At 47.5% G+C, this 19516-nt stretch overlaps 1 protein-coding gene across 2 annotated transcripts; it reads left to right on the top strand.

Moving 5' to 3' along the window:
- Positions 1-386: 386 nt before the first annotated feature.
- LKAAEAR1 (LKAAEAR motif containing 1) lies at positions 387-14395 on the top strand. Of its 2 annotated transcripts, XM_069952944.1 has the most exons (5): positions 387-559; positions 2332-2497; positions 7070-7421; positions 10938-11060; positions 13475-14395. In XM_069952944.1, the coding sequence occupies exons 3-5, from the start codon at positions 7113-7115 to the stop codon at positions 13535-13537; spliced, it is 495 nt and encodes a 164-aa protein (XP_069809045.1). In that variant the 5' UTR covers positions 387-559; positions 2332-2497; positions 7070-7112; the 3' UTR covers positions 13538-14395. The 2 variants fall into 2 exon arrangements, with proteins under 2 accessions (XP_069809045.1, XP_069809044.1); XM_069952943.1 differs by lacking the exon at positions 2332-2497.
- The last annotated feature ends 5121 nt before the right edge of the window (positions 14396-19516 follow it).

Raw genomic sequence — 19516 nt, 5'->3', positions numbered from 1 at the left:
CACACCAGTCCTCTCCCCCTGTATACAGACCCTACACACCAGTCCTCTCCTCCTGTATACAGACCCCCACACACCAGTCCTCTCCCCCTGTATACAGACCCCACACCAGTCCTCTCCTCCTGTATACATCCCCCCACACACCAGTCCTCTCCTCCTGTATACATCCCCACACACACCAGTCCTCTCCTTCTGTATACATCCCCACACACCAGTCCTCTCCCCCTGTATACAGACACCACACACCAGTCCTCTCCCCCTGTATCCCCCCATGTTGCTGTGGATATTGGAGCTTTCCCTCTGTCACACTGTCTCACTGCTTCCTACTTCCTGCCTGTAAGCTCAGCACAGCCCCGCCCCCCTGGTGACATCACACTCAAGGAGAGGACACACTCCAGCAGCTACAAAGACGTCTCCTTGGCAACGTTTGTCAACAGAACATCACCATGGACTGCGGAACCTAAGGTGCTGCCTGATGGTGGATACAACAGAGTCTCATAGGCTGTGACCAGTGATAGCGGCAACCATAGAGATCCTAGAGGAGTTGTGCTCGGCCACATGGGTAAGAGCCCAGCGTGGGGATAAGAATTTAGAGAGAAGTTGCAGTCAGATGGGGGCAATCTCATCTAATCTATTAGAAATTGGGGAGAGCCCCTCTGGTCCTGCCACCATTCACCAATCAATCCCAGCAACCTCGCCTGTGTATTGGTGACCACATGGTGACGTGGTATCAGCCACACGCCAGGAACGTAGCCTTAGAGTTCTGGGGTCTGCTAAGTGCCACGGCCCCTTTCTAATAGAAACCAGTGGAACTCTTAAAGGGGATGTACATTGTGCACTCCAGTCTATGCCATTTCACTGCATTGTAGATCCCATTCATATGGCACAATCTGAGCCCCCTTCCCATCTCACGAAGTGAAAACATTTTGTCCGATCTCTGAGCACTGCATCACTGGTACTGTGTTTCTTCCATATAGCAGTGGCCCCGTCCATCTGGCTGTGCAGGGGACTGTGCAATGGCTCTAGCTGATTTGAAAAGAGGAGAAATCTCAGTCTTTCCTTTATGACCTGTTTCCTGTTTATAGTCTGTTCCTGGCTTTGGCTTCAATAATCTGTCAGATAAATCTCTCTGTGTAAAGGCACCCTTACATGGGTATAACACTCTAAATCCTGCAAATCATTATGTACTAACAATGCAGACAATGCACTTAGCATTGCTTAAAGGGGAAAGAGTCCAGTTAAAACAGAGCAGAATTGCAATGTACATTTTCTCTTAAAAGTGTCACCTAAATTTTCTTTTACTGATTAGTCAGATACTAAAAGTTGTTATTTTACTCTAATCTGTTTCTATTTTTTGACTATAATTTCTTTTTATTTCACTTTTTGTACATTGTTATGGAGGCTGCCATCTTGCCTGGGCTTTTCTTAACAGCATTTAGTGACATGCTTTACAGCAAGACTCATGGACATAGACTACAATAGACAGACTCTGCCCCCTTGAGATGAATGTGAAACATTACTGAGCGTGCTCTGTGTCTTTTGAAGAGGTTATTCCACAGGGAGCTGCTATTGTCTCTGCTATCTACTAGTGTCACATGACGCTGCAATGCTGTACAGATCACTTTACAGCAGTCTCCTCTTATCACTACAGACACAACAGGAAGTCTCAGCTTAGTTTTAGCCCCAGTGGTGAGAATGAAAACTGCAAGATCTCAGGATTATTTTATAATATAGATAGAAATTGGAAAATTAGAAAAAATGTCACCAAAATTCTTAAAAAATATGTTTAACATAAAAACATTATTTAAACAATAAGTCATTTTTGATTACACATTCCCTTTAGGCTGAATTCAAACTACGTATATTTGAGGCTGTATATTTCAGGCCTTATAGCAACCAAAACCAGGAGTGGATTGAAAACACAGAAAGGATCTGTTCACACAATGTTGAAACTGAGTGGATGGCCGTCATATAACGGTAAATAACTGCCATTATTTCAATATAACAGCCGTTGTTTTAAAATAACAGCAAATATTTGCCATTAAATGGCGGCCATCCACTCAATTAAAACATTATGTGAACAGATCCTTTCTGTGTTTCCAATCCACTCCTGGTTTTGGTTGCTATGAGGATCTGACTTGAGGACCAAATACAGCCTCAAATATACGTAGTGTGAACATAGCCTTAAAGTGTAACTGTCATTTACTTTTTTTTTTTTAATGAGTACAAGTGATTTTAAGAAACTCATAGATTTTATTTATTTTTATAGAAAAAGAGTTTCCTTGTGTACTCAAAAAGCTGCTTTCCCCCCACTTCTTATGTGTGCATTATCAGGCAAAGTCGTCTTCATTACAGAGAAGCAAAGTGAAGATGGGTTTGGTGAGTCCCATTATAACCTATAGAGGAGGAAGGAGCCGAAGGGATGAGTGAGCAAGAGGAGGAGAGAACCAGCTCTGCTGTTTGGAGACTGTCTGGGCAGATAAAAACGATGGATTCAAAGGTCAGAAAGGTTATTTTTGGTCTGCGATCAAAAGATTGCAGGATAATATGCTCTGCAGGGCTGCCTTTTCTCCTCTCCATGCTCAATCACCCCCTGCGGCCCCTCCCCCCTCCATAGACTATAATGGACACAAAAATCCTGCTTCTTCTTAAGTGAGAGGGGAGGTAGGAAAACATCTTTTTGTCACAGCCGCGGCGGCGTCCCGCGTTCCGGGCCGCCGCCGCGACCGCTTCCTGCCCCATGCAGCAGCCGGTGTCCAGAGTCGGGGACCCGGCGCTGCTATCACCTCGGCCCCGGGGGGCGCCTCACCTCTCCACGCTCCTGTCTCCCGCTGTGCCGGCCGGCGCGCGCGTCCCCGCCTCCTCGGGCGCGCGCGCGCCGGCTGTCTCAGATTTAAAGGGGCAGTGCGCTCCTAATTGGTAGTTGCACCTAATCACTTCCCTATAAATCCCAGCATGCCCTGTCCCCTGTGTTGGAGCCTCTACATGCTTCCCATAGCGTTTGGCCCAGCTCCCTGTTGTTCCTGTGTCCTGTCCGTTACCTGGTCCCAAGTCCCTGTTCCCGAGTCCTGTCCGTTACCTGGTCCCAAGTCCCTGTTCCTGGTTCCTGTTCCCCTGTCACTCCACCTGTTCCCGTGTCCAGCCTGTCACGTGCTCTCTCATCTGCAGACTATTGCCTGTGCCATCTCCTGCCACGCCTCGCCTGCCGACACCAGCAACCAAGCCAGGGGTAGCGACCTGGGGGTCGCCTGCCGCAGCAAGTCCATCCCGCCTTGCGGCGGGCTCTGGTGAAAACCAGCGGCCCCTTAGACTCCGCTCCCTGGTGAGGTTTGTGCCATCGCTGGTGCCGGTCCAGTGGATCCACTACTCCGGGCGTTACAGTAGGCTCCAACCATGGATCCCGGCGAGGTGCCCGATCTCCGTGACGTCGCCAGAGTGGTCACTCAGCAGGCGCAACAAATCCAGAAACAGTCACAGCAGATCCAGCAACTCACTGCCGCCTTACAGCAGCAGACTACTGCCCAGCGCACACCACCTCCTGACGCTTCTTCTTCACTCCGACTGGCCCTCCCAAGCAAGTACTCTGGGGACTCTAAGTTGTGCAGAGGATTCTTGACTCAGTGCACCATGCACATTGAACTTTTGAGTAGTCAGTTTTCCACCGAGCGCTCTAAAGTGGCTTTCATCATCAGCCTATTAGAAGGTAGAGCCCTGGCCTGGGCCACGCCACTGTGGGACCGTGATGATCCAGTTGCTGCCAATCTCCGGGCCTTCCTATTTGAGTTTCGCTCCGTCTTTGAGGAACCTGCCCGTGCTTCTTCAGCCGAGACTGCTCTCCTCAATCTCTCTCAAGGCAGCTCCTCTGTTGGTGACTACGCCATCCAGTTCCGCACCCTGGCAGCCGAATTGGACTGGAACGAGGCCGCCCTATTGGCCACCTTCAAGAAGGGCCTGTCTAGTCGTGTGAGAGACGTGCTCGCTGCCCGAGACCTGCCTACCTCCCTGAACGAACTCATTCTACTGGCCACCCGAGTTGATACTCGTTTTTCGGAGAGGGAGGAGGAGGTTCGGCATGAACATTTACTAACCCGTTCCCGTCGCCATCCCCAGCTGGCGCCAGTTTTCCAGAATCCTGACCTTTCGATGTCCCAACCCTCTCCTGAGATTCCTATGCAGGTGGAACGGGCTCACCTGACGCCTGATGAAAGAATCCGGCGCCTGGAGCAGAATCTCTGTCTCTATTGCGGTGGTTCCGATCACTTCCGGCTGGGATGTCCCCTACGTCCCCAAACATCCGGAAAGTGCTCGCACCTAGGTCCGGTGGGACAGGTGTCCCTAGGTGTGAATGCCACCATTCCAAGTCTGTCTATGCCAGTTTCCATCCGGACTCCCTCAGGACAAAATCATCAGACTACTGCCTTCCTCGATTCTGGGTCAGCAGGCAGTTTTATTGCGGCAACATTGGTCCAAAGATGGCGGCTACCCGTGACCCGACTAGCCAGGCCCCTGACTATCTCCTCGGTCACAGGCGAAATTCTTACCGACCGTGTGTACTACCAGACCGCACCTTTAGTCCTCCAGGTGGGTCCTTTACATCAAGAAGAGATATCCTTCTACGTCCTGCCCCATTCTTCCCCCGCGGTCCTCCTGGGACTCCCGTGGCTGCAAGAACATGCCCCTCAACTGGACTGGAGAACCGGGGAGATTCTCAGTTGGGGTCAGGACTGTTCCAACCAGTGTCTCAGGTCACCTCAGACCAAGTGTACTATGTCGTTTCCTGTCCCAGCCAAGTCTCTACCCGACCTACCGGCAGAAGACCAAGACTCGGCGGATGCCTTCTCTGCCGAGGTGTACCCTCTCTCCGTACTCAAGACTAAGGTCGTGTCCTGTCACCACCGGGAGAACTTACAGAAGGTCCTCGTCCACAGACCCACAGTCCCCTGCCATGTTTTACCGCCTGATCGCCTAGCACCAGTCGTCACCTCCTCGCTTCGGAGAGTACCCCCCGGAAAGACTCATGTTCACCCTGCGCTTCGAAGAGGTATTTTGAAGTGGGGTCATTCCTCGTTGGAGGCCGGGCACCCTGGAGTCCGTAAGACCGGCCAACGGATCTCTCGCCACTACTGGTGGCCCAGTCTGTTTCAAGATGTCAAAGACTTTGTGGCTTCCTGTGCCATCTGCAGGCAAGAAAGAGGGGGAGGCCAAAGGGGGGGGGTACTGTCACAGCCGCGGCGGCGTCCCGCGTTCCGGGCCGCCGCCGCGACCGCTTCCTGCCCCATGCAGCAGCCGGTGTCCAGAGTCGGGGACCCGGCGCTGCTATCACCTCGGCCCCGGGGGGCGCCTCACCTCTCCACGCTCCTGTCTCCCGCTGTGCCGGCCGGCGCGCGCGTCCCCGCCTCCTAGGGCGCGCGCGCGCCGGCTGTCTCAGATTTAAAGGGGCAGTGCGCTCCTAATTGGTAGTTGCACCTAATCACTTCCCTATAAATCCCAGCATGCCCTGTCCCCTGTGTTGGAGCCTCTACATGCTTCCCATAGCGTTTGGCCCAGCTCCCTGTTGTTCCTGTGTCCTGTCCGTTACCTGGTCCCAAGTCCCTGTTCCCGAGTCCTGTCCGTTACCTGGTCCCAAGTCCCTGTTCCTGGTTCCTGTTCCCCTGTCACTCCACCTGTTCCCGTGTCCAGCCTGTCACGTGCTCTCTCATCTGCAGACTATTGCCTGTGCCATCTCCTGCCACGCCTCGCCTGCCGACACCAGCAACCAAGCCAGGGGTAGCGACCTGGGGGTCGCCTGCCGCAGCAAGTCCATCCCGCCTTGCGGCGGGCTCTGGTGAAAACCAGCGGCCCCTTAGACTCCGCTCCCTGGTGAGGTTTGTGCCATCGCTGGTGCCGGTCCAGTGGATCCACTACTCCGGGCGTTACACTTTTTGAGTACAGAAGGAAATTTTTGCTTAATAAAACCTATTACAGTTTCTTAAAATTGCTTGTACTGTTCATACTTATTGATTTAAATGACAGCTACGCTGTAAGTACAGAGCTCAGTGTTTGACCCCGATCTATAGGACTAGTTTTGTTTCTTCAGTTTGATCTCACCTCCCTGCCTCCCAGGCTCTGATCATACATGCTCGCTTTGTTCTTTTAACGATCCGCTGTGTGAACGCTGTACGATCCATTCCTCCCATGCTTCGCACGTGTACGGCTTAGGACTGCAGCATACTGAGTGGTTTCCAGCTCAGCCCAGTACTCAGGGGGTTCAGGGATATTGTATATTGTAAATAGCAAAACCCTAAAAGAAAAATCAGCCAAATTTACTGTTTCCAGTAAGAAAATCATCTTTGCCGTATTTAGTAAATCAGGACGGCGAGTCTATTTACAGATCTCCCTGTAGAGTTCTCTGACTTGTACTCAATGTGATGGATTTTATTTCTCATCCAGATCAATTTTCTTATTTAAAACAGATTCAGTTTCATCGGAACATCAAGGTTAAAGTCCCAAATATTTCTTGTCTCCGGCAACAGAAACTTATCTTCATGTTAAGCTGACCCCATAAGATATGATGTGCTCTTACTTTCCCATCTGTGATACGGTCACTTTTAGATAGTGTGACTCCTGATTGTATACAGGCCTGGTCTCACAACATACGCTGCATTGCCCATCACAAGAGATGATCGGTGGATCTTTCATTGTACTGCATTGCAGCTCGCATTGTAAGGCTGGGTTCACACTACGTATATTTCAGTCAGTATTGTGGTCCTCATATTGCAACCAAAACCAGGAGTGGATTAAAAACATAGAAAGGCTCTGTTCACACAATGTTGAAATTGAGTGGATGGCCGCCATATAACAGTAAATAACGGCCATTATTTCAATATAACAGCCGTTGTTTTCAAATTACAGCAAATATTTGCCATTAAATGGCGGCCATCCACTCAATTTCAACATTGTGTGAACAGAGCCTTTCTGTGTTTTCAATCCACTCCTGGTTTTGGTTGCAATATGAGGACCACAATACTGACTGAAATATACTGTGTGTGAACCCAGCCTTAATATTCTGACCCCATACTGTGTTCATTTGCAGGTATTTTTGACTCATGATATAGGAAAAGACGTAATACCTTGTAATGGCTTCAGGTGCTAACAAGCCAAGCCTTCAAGCCAAGAAGGTGATTGGTCCTGGAGAGCTCAAGAAGATGGATCCCGTTCAGAGAGCGAGACACATGGCGTATGAACAACCCAGCAAATCCATAGCTGCTTCCTTACAGGAGACTCAGAACCGTCTGAAGGAGCATGCTCTCAGGTCTGGCCCAGCACCCCAAAAGCGGGCCTTAGATCTAGAACAAGAAAGACAGAAGAAAGTGGTGGGGCAACTAAAAGCTGCAGAAGCTCGCAACCGTGTACGCCTTATGAGAATTCGCTTTCAGCGCATGAGGGTGAGATGCAATTACATATTGCCATGAGATGAACGATGGGGTGATATGTTTCCTGTCATTCTGTATAGAACATAGGCTACAGGAGGGCATCCAGAGTGCCCCACTTTTTTACCCCAAGGGTATGTTCACACTGAAGAAAATGTGGCGCGCCCCTACTCCCGGCGCTCTCCGCGCAAAGAACTGACATGTCAATTCTTTGCGCGGAGAGTGGTGGGAGCGGAGGCGTGTGAGCCCTCTCATAGACAAGCTATGGCACACTGAGGCAGACGGGATTCCGTGGTGGAAATTTCTGCCGCGGAATTGTGCCACATTTACATGGAGTAAACATACCCTTATAGTATGGGTGTCCCACACCATCCATACAGAGGGGCCATATTAGTGATTCTGTACATTCAATGGCCGTGTGTGTAGCCCAATGCATTGTCAGTACAGATGCAGACAGGAAAGGACAGGTCGTAACCACACAGCAGCTAGCCGGCGGCACAGAATGTTGAAGCTTTTCATCTTTTTTCCCTGTAGTCTATAATAAAACCAGCACTTGTGCCTTCCCGAGAGGGCTCAGGGCTTTTAGTTAAATGCACAGCAATTATGTTTCAGCCGAGATCTATAAATGTAGTTTTTAAGTGTAGTCAGTGGACGTGACTTTCCCACCTAGTAGCAAAATTGTGGATGTACTAAATTATCTTTTATTATAGATGCAGTCCAGCTCAGACAAATATATTTTATGCACGTTACAAGTGTAGACTGTAAGCTCCCATACCCCGGGGTATTGCTGGTAATAGCATGGGGCATTGGCAGCCACTTTTGGGCTCATTTCTGTCCGTGTTTCACAGCCACAGCCCCAAGGCCATGTTCACACAAAGCTTTTTTACACAATTTTTTTTAGCTATAATTAGCTAAAAAATTTATTCATCCATATTTTTGCCTGCATTTTGGACCATAAACAACCCAAAAATATGCCAAATATAGCAAAACTGCTTCAAAAATTGCAAAAAAAATCCCAAAAGCAAAAACAGTCATAATTTTAGGGTAGCTTCACACATCGGAGTTCCGCAGCGATCCTGTGATTTTCTATGTGTTCACATACTCTCAGCAGATTTTTTTATTCCGCTGCGAGTATGTAAAGCCCGTCCCACTTAACCCAGCCCGGGTAACACATTACGAGTCCGCACTCCTGCTTGGTTCCCAGGCTCCCAGCTGTCCCGCTCGGCCAATCAGTGCACTACTGAGCGGGACACCGGTAGCCAGGAGCCTGAGCAGCAAGCGGGATCGCTGCCTGGCAATGTATTGCCCAGGTAGGGCTAGGTTAAGTAGGACGGGGCTTTACATACTTGCAGGGGAGTGAAAAATCCCCAGCGAGTATGTAAACCCATAGCAAATGACAGTACTGGGAATAGCAGCGGATTTCGCTGCAGAATCTGCAGCGTGAAATCCACTGTGATCCGGTATGTGTAAAGCTAACCTTATACTAAAGAAAAAAATGCTGGTTTCGGTGGCATAATCCCAGCTCAAAAAATTATTTGTGAACATAACCTAAGGCATTTTGCATCCATATTACACCAAACCAGCCGTAATTTAGATCATATTGTGCTAGTGTGAACCCAGCCTAACTCATGGTATGGCCCTACTAATGCAGATAGTAGATATACACATGCAATGGCCATTGATTGCTGGTAAAAATGTGGTGTTAAAATTGTCGGCTATGGGGCACCATGTGGGTGTGGTTTCATCTACATACAGCAATGACCCTAAGGTTATTTTCACACACAGTATTTTTGCTCAGTATTTCGACCAGCATTTTTCAACCAAAACCAGGAGTGAATTGAACCCACAGAAAGGCTACGTTCACACACTGTTGAAATTGAGTGGATTTTCAACAGTGTTTTGAAATGACGGCTGTTATTTGCCATTAAATGGCGGCCATCGACTACATTTCAACCGTGTGTGAACAGAGCCTTTCTGTGTTTTCAATCCACTCCTGGTTTTGGTTGAAAAATACTAACGAAAATACTGTGTGGGAACGTAGCCTTAGACTGGATTCACACAGGCATAATAAGTAACAATGGCTTAGATTTACTAAGGCTGTGTTTACACACGCAGTTTCGCAATGAAACTGCAATGTGAATGTATCATTTAAAGGGGTAGTGCGGCACTAATCATTTATTCACAAAATAACACACATTATAAAGTTATACAACTTAGTAATGTGTGTTATGTATGTGAATGGCCCCCCCCTTCCCCGTGTTCCCCCCACCCACGCTAGACCCGGAAGTGTTGTTGCATTATACTTACCGCATTCGTGTCAACCCCCGTCCGCCATCTTGGGACAATGACGTCGTCTTCGGGAGGCCGGCCGAACCGCTCCATCCGTCCCTCATGCCAGCCCCCCTATGCTGCATCACCAGCTGCTCAGCCGCGATTGGCCAAGCACAGTTATGAAAAAAAGACTATGCCACCAGGATCCCCACGCCAGTGCTAATCGGGTAATGGAAGAAAAAAAAAGAGCGATGCACCTGATGGAACATTCGCTTTAAAAACCAATAGATATTAGTCATATAAAGAGGTTCTGCAGCAGCAGGCTAAGGTTTCTTACATGCTCCCTATTGTCTCATCCCTAGAACAATAGTCAGTTTGTAGAAGTAAGGAGAGTATGTTTGGAATGGACTTTCTTTAATAAAAACTTTATTACTTCCAATCATAAAGTTTGCTGGCAGCTAATGGTTAATGCCTGCGGCCTCCTCCAGCACAGGGTGATATTGTTTGAACCGTATCGCCTAAAACATCTGGAATGTCTTCTACATTTCCTCCCAAGATCCCCACTGCAGTTATTTTTAGATACCCAAAATGAGAAGCCCAGCCTTCCCTCTTTCATCCTCATCCATCCCATGTCACATGCACCAGAAATACCTCTTGCTAAGACGGGGTCAAGAATGTGCCAGGGGCCATGTGTAGCCCAGTGCTAGATCTGGAACTAGTCCCACGGGGCCAGAAGCATCGGGGGTGGGGATTGCTAAGAAGGGTCATAGAGGTAATATCTGCCGTATCAATAGAGAAGAGGGGAGCTGGTAACAAAAACCAGATACATATGTGTATTGAATATTCGCTGTGATCAGACGGAGCTAAAGCTAGCCAGTCCAAAACATAAATGTACAAAGAAAAATTTTTTTTACAAATCAACTGGTGTCAGAAAGTTATACAGATTTGTAAATTACTTTTATTTAAAAAAAGATCTTGTATTCCAGTACTTATCAGCTGCTGCATGTCCTACCGGAAGTGGTGTATTCTTTCTAGTCTGACACAGTGCTCTCTGCTGCCACCTCTGTCTGTGTCAGGAACTGTCCAGAGCAGCAGAAAATCCCTATAGAAAACCTCTCCTGCTCCAGCCATTTCTTGACACCAGATTATGCTGTTTCTGCATGTCTGTCTTCTTCGGGATAGTAATAAAATTTCTTTGTATAGCGCCAACAGATTCCGTAGCGCCTAATTTTAATAACAATCTAACCCTTTTTGTTCTAGGCCCAGGAATTAAATAATCTGATCGCCTACCAACCGACTGCCCGCGATGCCATCAGGCTGGAGGTGTTCATGCCACCCCGATCACATTCGGACAAGCCCCGTGACCCTTTACGTCGGCTGCAGGTGAACCCTATGCAGTTGGCTTTCTAGTTATGCTGGGAGTTGTAGTTTTGCAACAGCTAAAGAGCCGCAGGTTGGAGACCACTGTGGAAAATCTCCATACAAGTGTGGTACACCTTGTTTACCTCGTGGGTTTTGCCCCTTGATGGCTCCTTTAGAGCTGGCAGAGGAGATACTGGTTGGTTACTCCTGAGGAGTGACAGGAATCCTCTGGCAATCTCATGTGTATGGGGACAGCACTAGTGACAGAGCTCGGACAGGTGGCATGAACGCTTATCTCTCCCCTGGCCAAGTTGAGGATATTTATAGGGGCATTACAAGTCTGGGCCATTGCCCTGCTCACTTCTGTCCTAATCCACCACTATGAATAGGCCACATGATCAGTGTTATCCAGTATGAGCAGATCCTGGTAGTGTGATTCCCTGGCTTGTGCTGCAGATAACATGGCGAAACAAAGATTATAGATGTCAGACTTTCACATTGAATGGGCTTGGTGAGGTCTGCTTACTGCAGCTGCCATCTGTAGATGAGAGGGAGGTAAAAGCTCGAATGTAAGAGGCTGTAAATTGCCTATATATAAGGAGGTAAGTGCTCTGTATAAGAGGAAGTAAGTGCTCTGTATGAGGGTCTATTTACACAGAAAGATTATCTGACAGATTATCTGCCAAAGATTTGAAGCCAAAGCCAGGAATGGATTTGATAAGAGGAGAAATCTCAGGCTTTTTCCTTTATGACCTGATCTGGCTTAAAATCTTTGGCAGATAATCTGTCAGATAATCTTTCTGTGTAAATGGACCCTAATGCTAAGTTTACACGAGGCAATTATTGGCCCGATCGCACGATTAACGATTTCGAAGTAACGTTTTTTTTTATAACGATCAGCGTTTAGATGGTACGATATATCGTACGGAAAAATCGTTTTGCGATTGTTTTGTGATTGCGCGCCTGCAGCCCGCCTCCCCGCTCAACCGCAGCCCCCTGCGCCGCCGCTCCGATCGCCGCCGCTTCGATCGCCCCCGCCGTCCCGGCCATGAGCATACGTTACCTGCTCCGCTTAGCAGGTCTTCAAATCCCTGGCTCCCCTCTTCAGCGCATTGATTGGCTGAAGAGATGACCCGGGAATTTCAAACGGCTTCTCTTCAGCCAATCAGTGCGATCGGAGCAGCGGCGGCAGGGGTGGCGATCGGTGCGGCGGTGGGGAGGCGAACGGAGCGGGGATGGCGGGGGTGGCGATCGGAGCAACGGGGGTGGCGATCGAAGCGGGGGCGGGGGTGGCGATCGGAGAGCGGCGGCGGGGATGGCGATCAGAGTGGCGGCGACGGGGGTGGCGATCGAGCCGGCGCAGGGGGCTGCGAATGAGCGGGGGGCTGGGCAGCAGGCGGGGCTGCGGGCGGCCGGACTATCGCGCGACAACGGTTTACACGGAACGATCGGCAAATTTTTTGCGAACGACGATTTAAGAACCTGTTAAAAGATCAAAATGAACGATTTCTCGCTCGTCGTTCGATCGTTCGCCATGTTTACACGTACGATTATCGTTCGAATTCGATCGTTTTCGTGCAAATTCGCACGATAATCGTTCCGTGTAAACCCAGCATCAGAGGAGGTAAGTGCTCTGTATATGAGGAGATAAGAGCTCTGCAATGCAGCAGACACCCGTCCATCAAACATTGACCCCTTTAGCCAGTACGTCCATGGATGAAACGGGAGCTGTGCCCTTGCCGTCCATGGTGGGTCCTGGCTCTCAGTAATAGCACCTGTCGCAACTATCGGCACCGAAATCGCATTCTGATCCCAATAGTTAACCCTACAGATGCTGACCGTAGCATCTACATGGATAACCGTGTAAGATATATGTAGTAGTAGAAGGGGAGTAATATGTACATTAGAGGAAGCTGATTTCTCTGCACATTAGTGGGAGGCGTGGGTCCTCTAGTAGACGGACGTGAGAGCTCTGTATATTGGGGGGGGTGATCTGCACATTAGTGGGAGGCGCGGGTTCTCTAGTAGACGGACATGAGAGCTCTGTATATTGGGGGGGGTGATCTGCACATTAGTGGGAGGCGTGGGTCCTCTAGTAGACGGACGTGAGAGCTCTGTATATTGGGGGGGTGATCTGCACATTAGTGGGAGGCGCGGGTCCTCTAGTAGACGGACATGAGAGCTCTGTATATTGGGGGGGGTGATCTGCACATTAGTGGGAGGCGCGGGTCCTCTAGTAGACGGACATGAGAGCTCTGTATATTGGGGGGGTGATCTGCACATTAATGGGAGGCGCGGGTCCTCTAGTAGACGGACATGAGAGCTCTGTATAGTGGGGGGGGGGCGGTTGATCTGTACATTAGGAGGAGATTACTGTCCTGTAGTACGGTAAGGTGGAAATCACTATACACTGACTATTGACTATCTCTTTACAGAGAGAACGAGTAGAAAGCCTCCTGGAGGATGATCAAGGACTGATGACTAATCGCATTCCCTGAGGGACCTGGTTGGAGCTGGCCCTTGTTATACACAGCTCAAGCAGTGTGATCCTGGCACATTCCACTGTGGTCTGTACCGTGAGCTATACATCCTGACCCAGCTCCCTCCGACAGTCCGCATATACTGCCTTAGTGTATCTGACCAGGTTGTGAGTCGTTTTTCTGGCAGATAAGGAAATCATCTATAGGGATCCAGTTTCTGTACACGGTTATACCGTTACCTATATGCATTGTGTAACTCTGGACTTGAGCGCCACCTACTGGTTCATTTTCTACTCGCAGCCTTACACTAAGCTTTCTAAGCTTCACAGACTGGACCTTAGTTCCTCCAGACTCTTATGTTAAGAGAAAGACATTTTCTGCATAGAGATCATAGATTTGTCATCAAGATCAATTGGTGTCTTGCGGACGCTTACAGCAAGAAAGAATACTGCTTTTTTATTGTAATCTTAGCACGTTATCTCTGAATGTAAAACAGAATTCAAGCCCATGCCAGAGCTTCGGTCATCCAGATATTTGTCTGAATGGGCATTTTAAGTCCAGCGTGACACATTAGAAACACAACTAATGTAGACAGACACTGAACTGGCAGATTTGTTACAGGAACTTTTGCACATGAAAACTACTTCCATACATCTGAATGAGGTTGTTTCCATGGAAACAGTGTCGGACTGGGGTATCTGGGGCCCACCAGAGAAAATGATCCTGGGGGCCCAACAGTGAAGAACCAGTGAGAAACAACATGTCAGTAAGTGTTTGTGCAGGTGCTAAAGCTGGGGGCCCACCGGAGGATCCTCTGGTCCTCTGGTGGGCCAGTCTGACACTGCATGGAAAGCTCATGGGGGGAGATTTATCAAACATGGTGTAAAGTGAAACTGGCTCAGTTGCCCCTAACAACCAATCAGATTCCACTTCTCATTCTTCACAGACTCTTTGGAAAATGAAAGGTGGAATCTGATTGGTTGCTAGGGGCAACTGAGCCAGTTTCACTTTACATCATGTTTGATAAATCTCCCCCATACCTGTGCACGAGATCCCTAGCGGCCGCAAGAAAAACTGACATATCAGTTTTGTGTGGCCGCTATTAATTGAATAGCGACCACACAAAAGTGTCAGTTCACAAAATGGAAAGTGCGGCTCTGGTCGCACTCTCCATTGTGTACAATGGTGAATTGGGATGTGGGTCATTCTTTTCCGTCTATCTGGGAAACAAAACATGGCTGCTTTCTTCTACTAACACTCGTCCACAGCATGTGTCTGGTATTGCTGATCTGCTCTATTGAAGTGAATGGGGTTAAGCTGCAATACCAGGAACCTTAACCTGCTGATATGTCCCGATAGCGTACAGGGCCCTGACGATGAAGGTTTCTTAGGGCCCTTTTACACGGAAAGATTATCTGACCTTCTGCCAAAGATTTGAAGCCAAAGCCAGGAGTGGACTATGAACAGAGATCAGGTAATAAAGGAAAGACTGAGATTTCTCCTCTTTCAAATCCATTCCTGGCTTTGGCTTCAAATCTTTGGCAGATAACCTGTCAGATAATCTTTCTGTGTAAAAGGGCCCTTACCTTTATCCTCAAAGTTGTTTCCTTGATATTAGCAGTTTCACAATTATGCTAGTTAGGCACTTTGGTGCACTGGGGGGGGGGGGAGGGAAGTGCTCTAGGCAATCGCATTGTAGTTGTCATATAACTAAATAACTAGTCAGATCTGCCATTCAGAGGTGTAAAAAAGCTGGGTGCCATCTCTGTAACATAACATGCTGGCTGCAATGTATTATCTTTATATTATGTGTTTGCACAGGGAGAAGGCAATCTGTATTGTATGTATTTATGACCCCAGCACGCTGGTAGACTCATCACACAAGCACTGACATGAATGCCATAGTGCAGAGCTATAGCACTCAGGAATGTGGCCGGCTCCAGATGGGGAGAATAAGTGGCTCTGACGTCCACTTCAGGCATTGCGTTCAGTCATTTTGTGAACCAAATCGATTTTCATGTGAATACAGCCTCTTAAATCATTAGACAGATGTCTCTTCCTTGGATCCCTAAGGGTACGTGCACGCTACAGAATTTGGGCAGAAAATGCGGAATTTGGGCGGAAACTCCAAGCGGAGTCCGCTCGACGGTCTTCGCTTCAAAGTTGCGCCTGTCCCATAGACTCAGCTTTTTCAGGCAAAAAGCTATGTAATATGTATGGCGGCCTCTGATACCACATGCACAGGGAGAGAAGGGTTGGTGCACATTAGGTGTAAAGTTACCACTATCTGGCTACAGCGCTCTCGCTATTCACAATACATGCGTGCACAGCTGAAGTGAGCGTTCATGTGTACTAAAGGGGAAGATCAGGAGGCACAGGGTGCCTTTACACAGAAAGATTTATCGGACAGATTTTTGAATCCAAAGCCAGGAACAGACTATAAACAGAGAACAATTCATAAAGGAAAGACTGAGATTTCTCCTCTTTTCAAATCCATTCCTGGCTTTGGCTTTAAAAATCTGTCAGATAAATCTCTCTGTGTAAAGGCACCCTAAGATAAGAGATCAGCTTTGACTGAAGACAACCATGTAAAATGTATGGATAGCTTAACTAATCATATAGCTTTGGTGTGAATTCATACATGGCAGATTTGTAGCAAGAATTTCTGCGATTGTCCCAGTCATCTGAATAAGACTCCATGGGGGAGATTTATCAAACATAAAGTGTAATGTGAAACTGGCCCAGTTGCCCCTAGCAACCAATCAGATTCCACCTTACATTCCTCACGGACTCTTTGGAAAATGAAAGGTGGTATCTGATTGGTTGCTAGGGGCAACTGAGCCAGTTTCACTTCACACCATGTTTGATAAATCTTCCCCTATGTGTATACATTTCGGCCGGGATTCCATTGATTTTAGCACAACGCATATTTTGAATTAATTACGGACGTTTTTGGAAATCACTTTCCGCTCGAATTCCACACCTAGAAGAGGAAATTCCAAGCAAAAAGCTTTCTTAAATTTCTCGACTGTGTCTTAGGGCCCTATTCCACCGGACGATTATCGTTCAGATTATCGTTAAATCGTTCGAATCCAAACGATAATCGTTCGGTTGAAATGCAGTTAACGATTAACGAGCGAACGAGAAATCGTTGATCGCTTTATAAGACCTGGACCTATTTTTATCGCTGCTCGTTCGCAAATCGTTCGCATTGAATAAGACGTCGTTCGCAGTAGATACGAATGCAATAGCGAGGAAAAAAGGATCGCAAATACGATCATAAGTAACAATTATCGTTCCATGGAAATGAGTGAACGTTTTCAGGTCTTTCGCAATAGCGGTCGTTTGAGATCGTTAATCGTTAACGATTATGCGAACGATAATCGTCCGGTGGAATAGGGCCCTTAGTGTGAACAGACCCTAATAACGAAGTGAATCACTTTGTTAGATCGGCAGTCAGCGTGTCAACCAGCTGCCTTTTAACTCAGTACCGCTCACTGCCTCTCCTCCCTTGTGCCTTGAAAAGCTGGATCCAGTCCTGGGAAACTCCTTTTTCCCAGGACTGGATCCAGCTTTTCCCGGCACCCAGAGCAGCACTAAAGTTAAAAGGCAGCAGGCTGATAAGCGATTTGCTTTGTTATTACTGTATATTCGCTCATCTTTATTTTTGAGCTTTTCTTTAAATTGCTTGAGGTGTTTTTATTTGTTTTTGCTTTGTTTGTTTGTTTGTTTTTTTGCTACAGCAGATGCTACAATGTGCAAATCTGGCCAAAAAAGCATGAAAAAAAATTGAGCCATAAAAAGCTGATGTTTTAGATGTTTCAGTGGAACCCAATATTAATTTTTTAAAAAGGCTGCTTTTGGTCCGATCCTTGAGATGTAAACTGTCTTTTGGGCTGTTCGACTTAAAAAATGGACCAAAATACTGTGTATGAACATAGCGTCAGACATCTTGTCTTGTTATCCAGCTCTTACCCTATCATACATCCCCACCCCCACCCCTGTCATCAGGAGGATGCCTCAGCAATGTAGTGTGTCCATGTCTTTCATCTAACCCCTTATAATCAGCCTGATAATGATCTGCCGCTGTTGTCTTCTGCTATTCCTCAGATAAGGACTTTACAATGACAGGCGGGATTATTTCCCTGAGGTAAATAAGATCAATCAGTGCAGACCTTTATATTGGAGGTCAGTATGGCCGGTAAGAAGTGGGGTTTAGGTCAGAAGTGGCCGGTCTGCAGATGTTGAAGTGTTTGCTATTACTGTTTAATATAAATTGCTGCATTTTTTTATGTGGTCACAAAAGGTATGTAAATATGGTATTATTCTCCGATCACAACCTAAGCTGCAGACAGTGATGGCATGTTTGTGGTGTAGTTGGGGAGAATAATGGTATGGCCAAAAATATCTTAAAGGGGTTGTTTCAAAGACCACCTATTTAATAGGCCCCTGCCGGGAAGGTTTAGCTCATCAGAGCCATGTATCTAAGCCTAAAGCAGGAGAGAATACAAACAGCGCTTCATAGTGCAGGATCAAAAGTGCTAAGATGGAATACAGTGATAGTGGAGGTAAACCAGGTCCCTTCTCACCTGGCAGAGTTGTACAAGAAATAATAAAGAAGAAACCCATGCTGGGGTCATACCGTGACACAATCCTCCACTTCTAAATCAAGTAGGTAATTCAGGCACAACTACTCCCGATCAGTATAGGGTATAAAACAATAAGTACATACAGGGCTAAGCAAAATGCTATTCTTGGCTGGAACAGCCTCTTCAACGAAAAGAAAATGGTAAGTGGACAATTTCCCGATATATATACTCACATCTTGCTGCCATCAAACTCATCTTGCTGCCGTTGAGTTCGATCGTATATTGTGCTTAGGAAAGGCTCTGCCATACTAGAGAGCCGAAACGCGCTGCCAATAATAAATTATCTTACTTTTAAGTCCACTTTGTATTACCGCATTCTGCTGTTCACATTTGATTATGGCAGTAGAGCGGTTCAGTAGATTCAATTATGTGTAATACTACCTGCTAAGCTGCTATATCTAATCTACTGTGATACTGACTAGTGAGGTAGGTATCTAAAGGCCGTAATGGCTGATTATTATGATTCAACAGGTTGGAAAAAAAACAGTTCACCACTGAACGCTCCAAGGTAGCGTTCGTAATCAGCCTACTTTTTGGGAAAGCTCTGGCATGGGCTACAACCCCAATGGGATCTGGATGATCCAGTCACTGCTAATCTCCAGGCCTTCCTATCAGAATTTTGCTGCGTTTTTGAGTAGCCAACATGGGCATCATCAGCTGAGACAGCTCTCCTGAGCTTCTGGCAAGGGAATTCTCCTGTTGAGGAATATGCAGCACAATTCCGTACCCTGGCTGTGGAGCTTGATTGGAACAATGCTGCTCTTGTTGCTACCTTCAAGAAGGGACTAGCCAGCCACATGAAGGACGTGATTTCCTGTCAAGATCTTCCTTCCTTGTTGAATGACCTAATCCACGTGGCTACACGAATCGTTTGCTTCTCTGAGAAAGAGAAGGAGGTCAGCTACGAGTGCGAACTGTCTCCTCCACGCCAAACCTTTCGTCTGGCTCCTTTCCCAATCCCTTTCAAGCCTCTATTGGGACTACCAGCTATCTATCAGGACTTTGCTCATGTCTTTTCTGAGAAGCAAGCAGAGACTCTTCCGCCTCATCGTCTGTATGACTGCCCAATTGATCTTCTGCCAGGTACCAGCCCTCGTCGAGGTAGGGTATACCCACTCTCGGTCCCCGAGACAAAGGCCATGTTGGCTTGTATTAAAAAGAACTTACAAAAAGGTTTCTGTTAGTTCACTTCTCCTGCTGGTGCTGTTTTTTTTTTCTTTCAGAGGAAGGACGACTCCTTGAGACGGTGCATTGAATATAGGGGACTCAACAAGATTACACAGAAAAATAGGTATCCCCTACCCCTAATCACAGAACTTTTTGCCTCCAATTTTCCCCAAGCTTGATC

The sequence above is a fragment of the Dendropsophus ebraccatus genome, chromosome 14 (genome assembly GCF_027789765.1).
Source record: "Dendropsophus ebraccatus isolate aDenEbr1 chromosome 14, aDenEbr1.pat, whole genome shotgun sequence".
NCBI classification, from domain to species: domain Eukaryota; kingdom Metazoa; phylum Chordata; class Amphibia; order Anura; family Hylidae; genus Dendropsophus; species Dendropsophus ebraccatus.
This window is presented reverse-complemented; position numbering and strand designations above follow the sequence as displayed.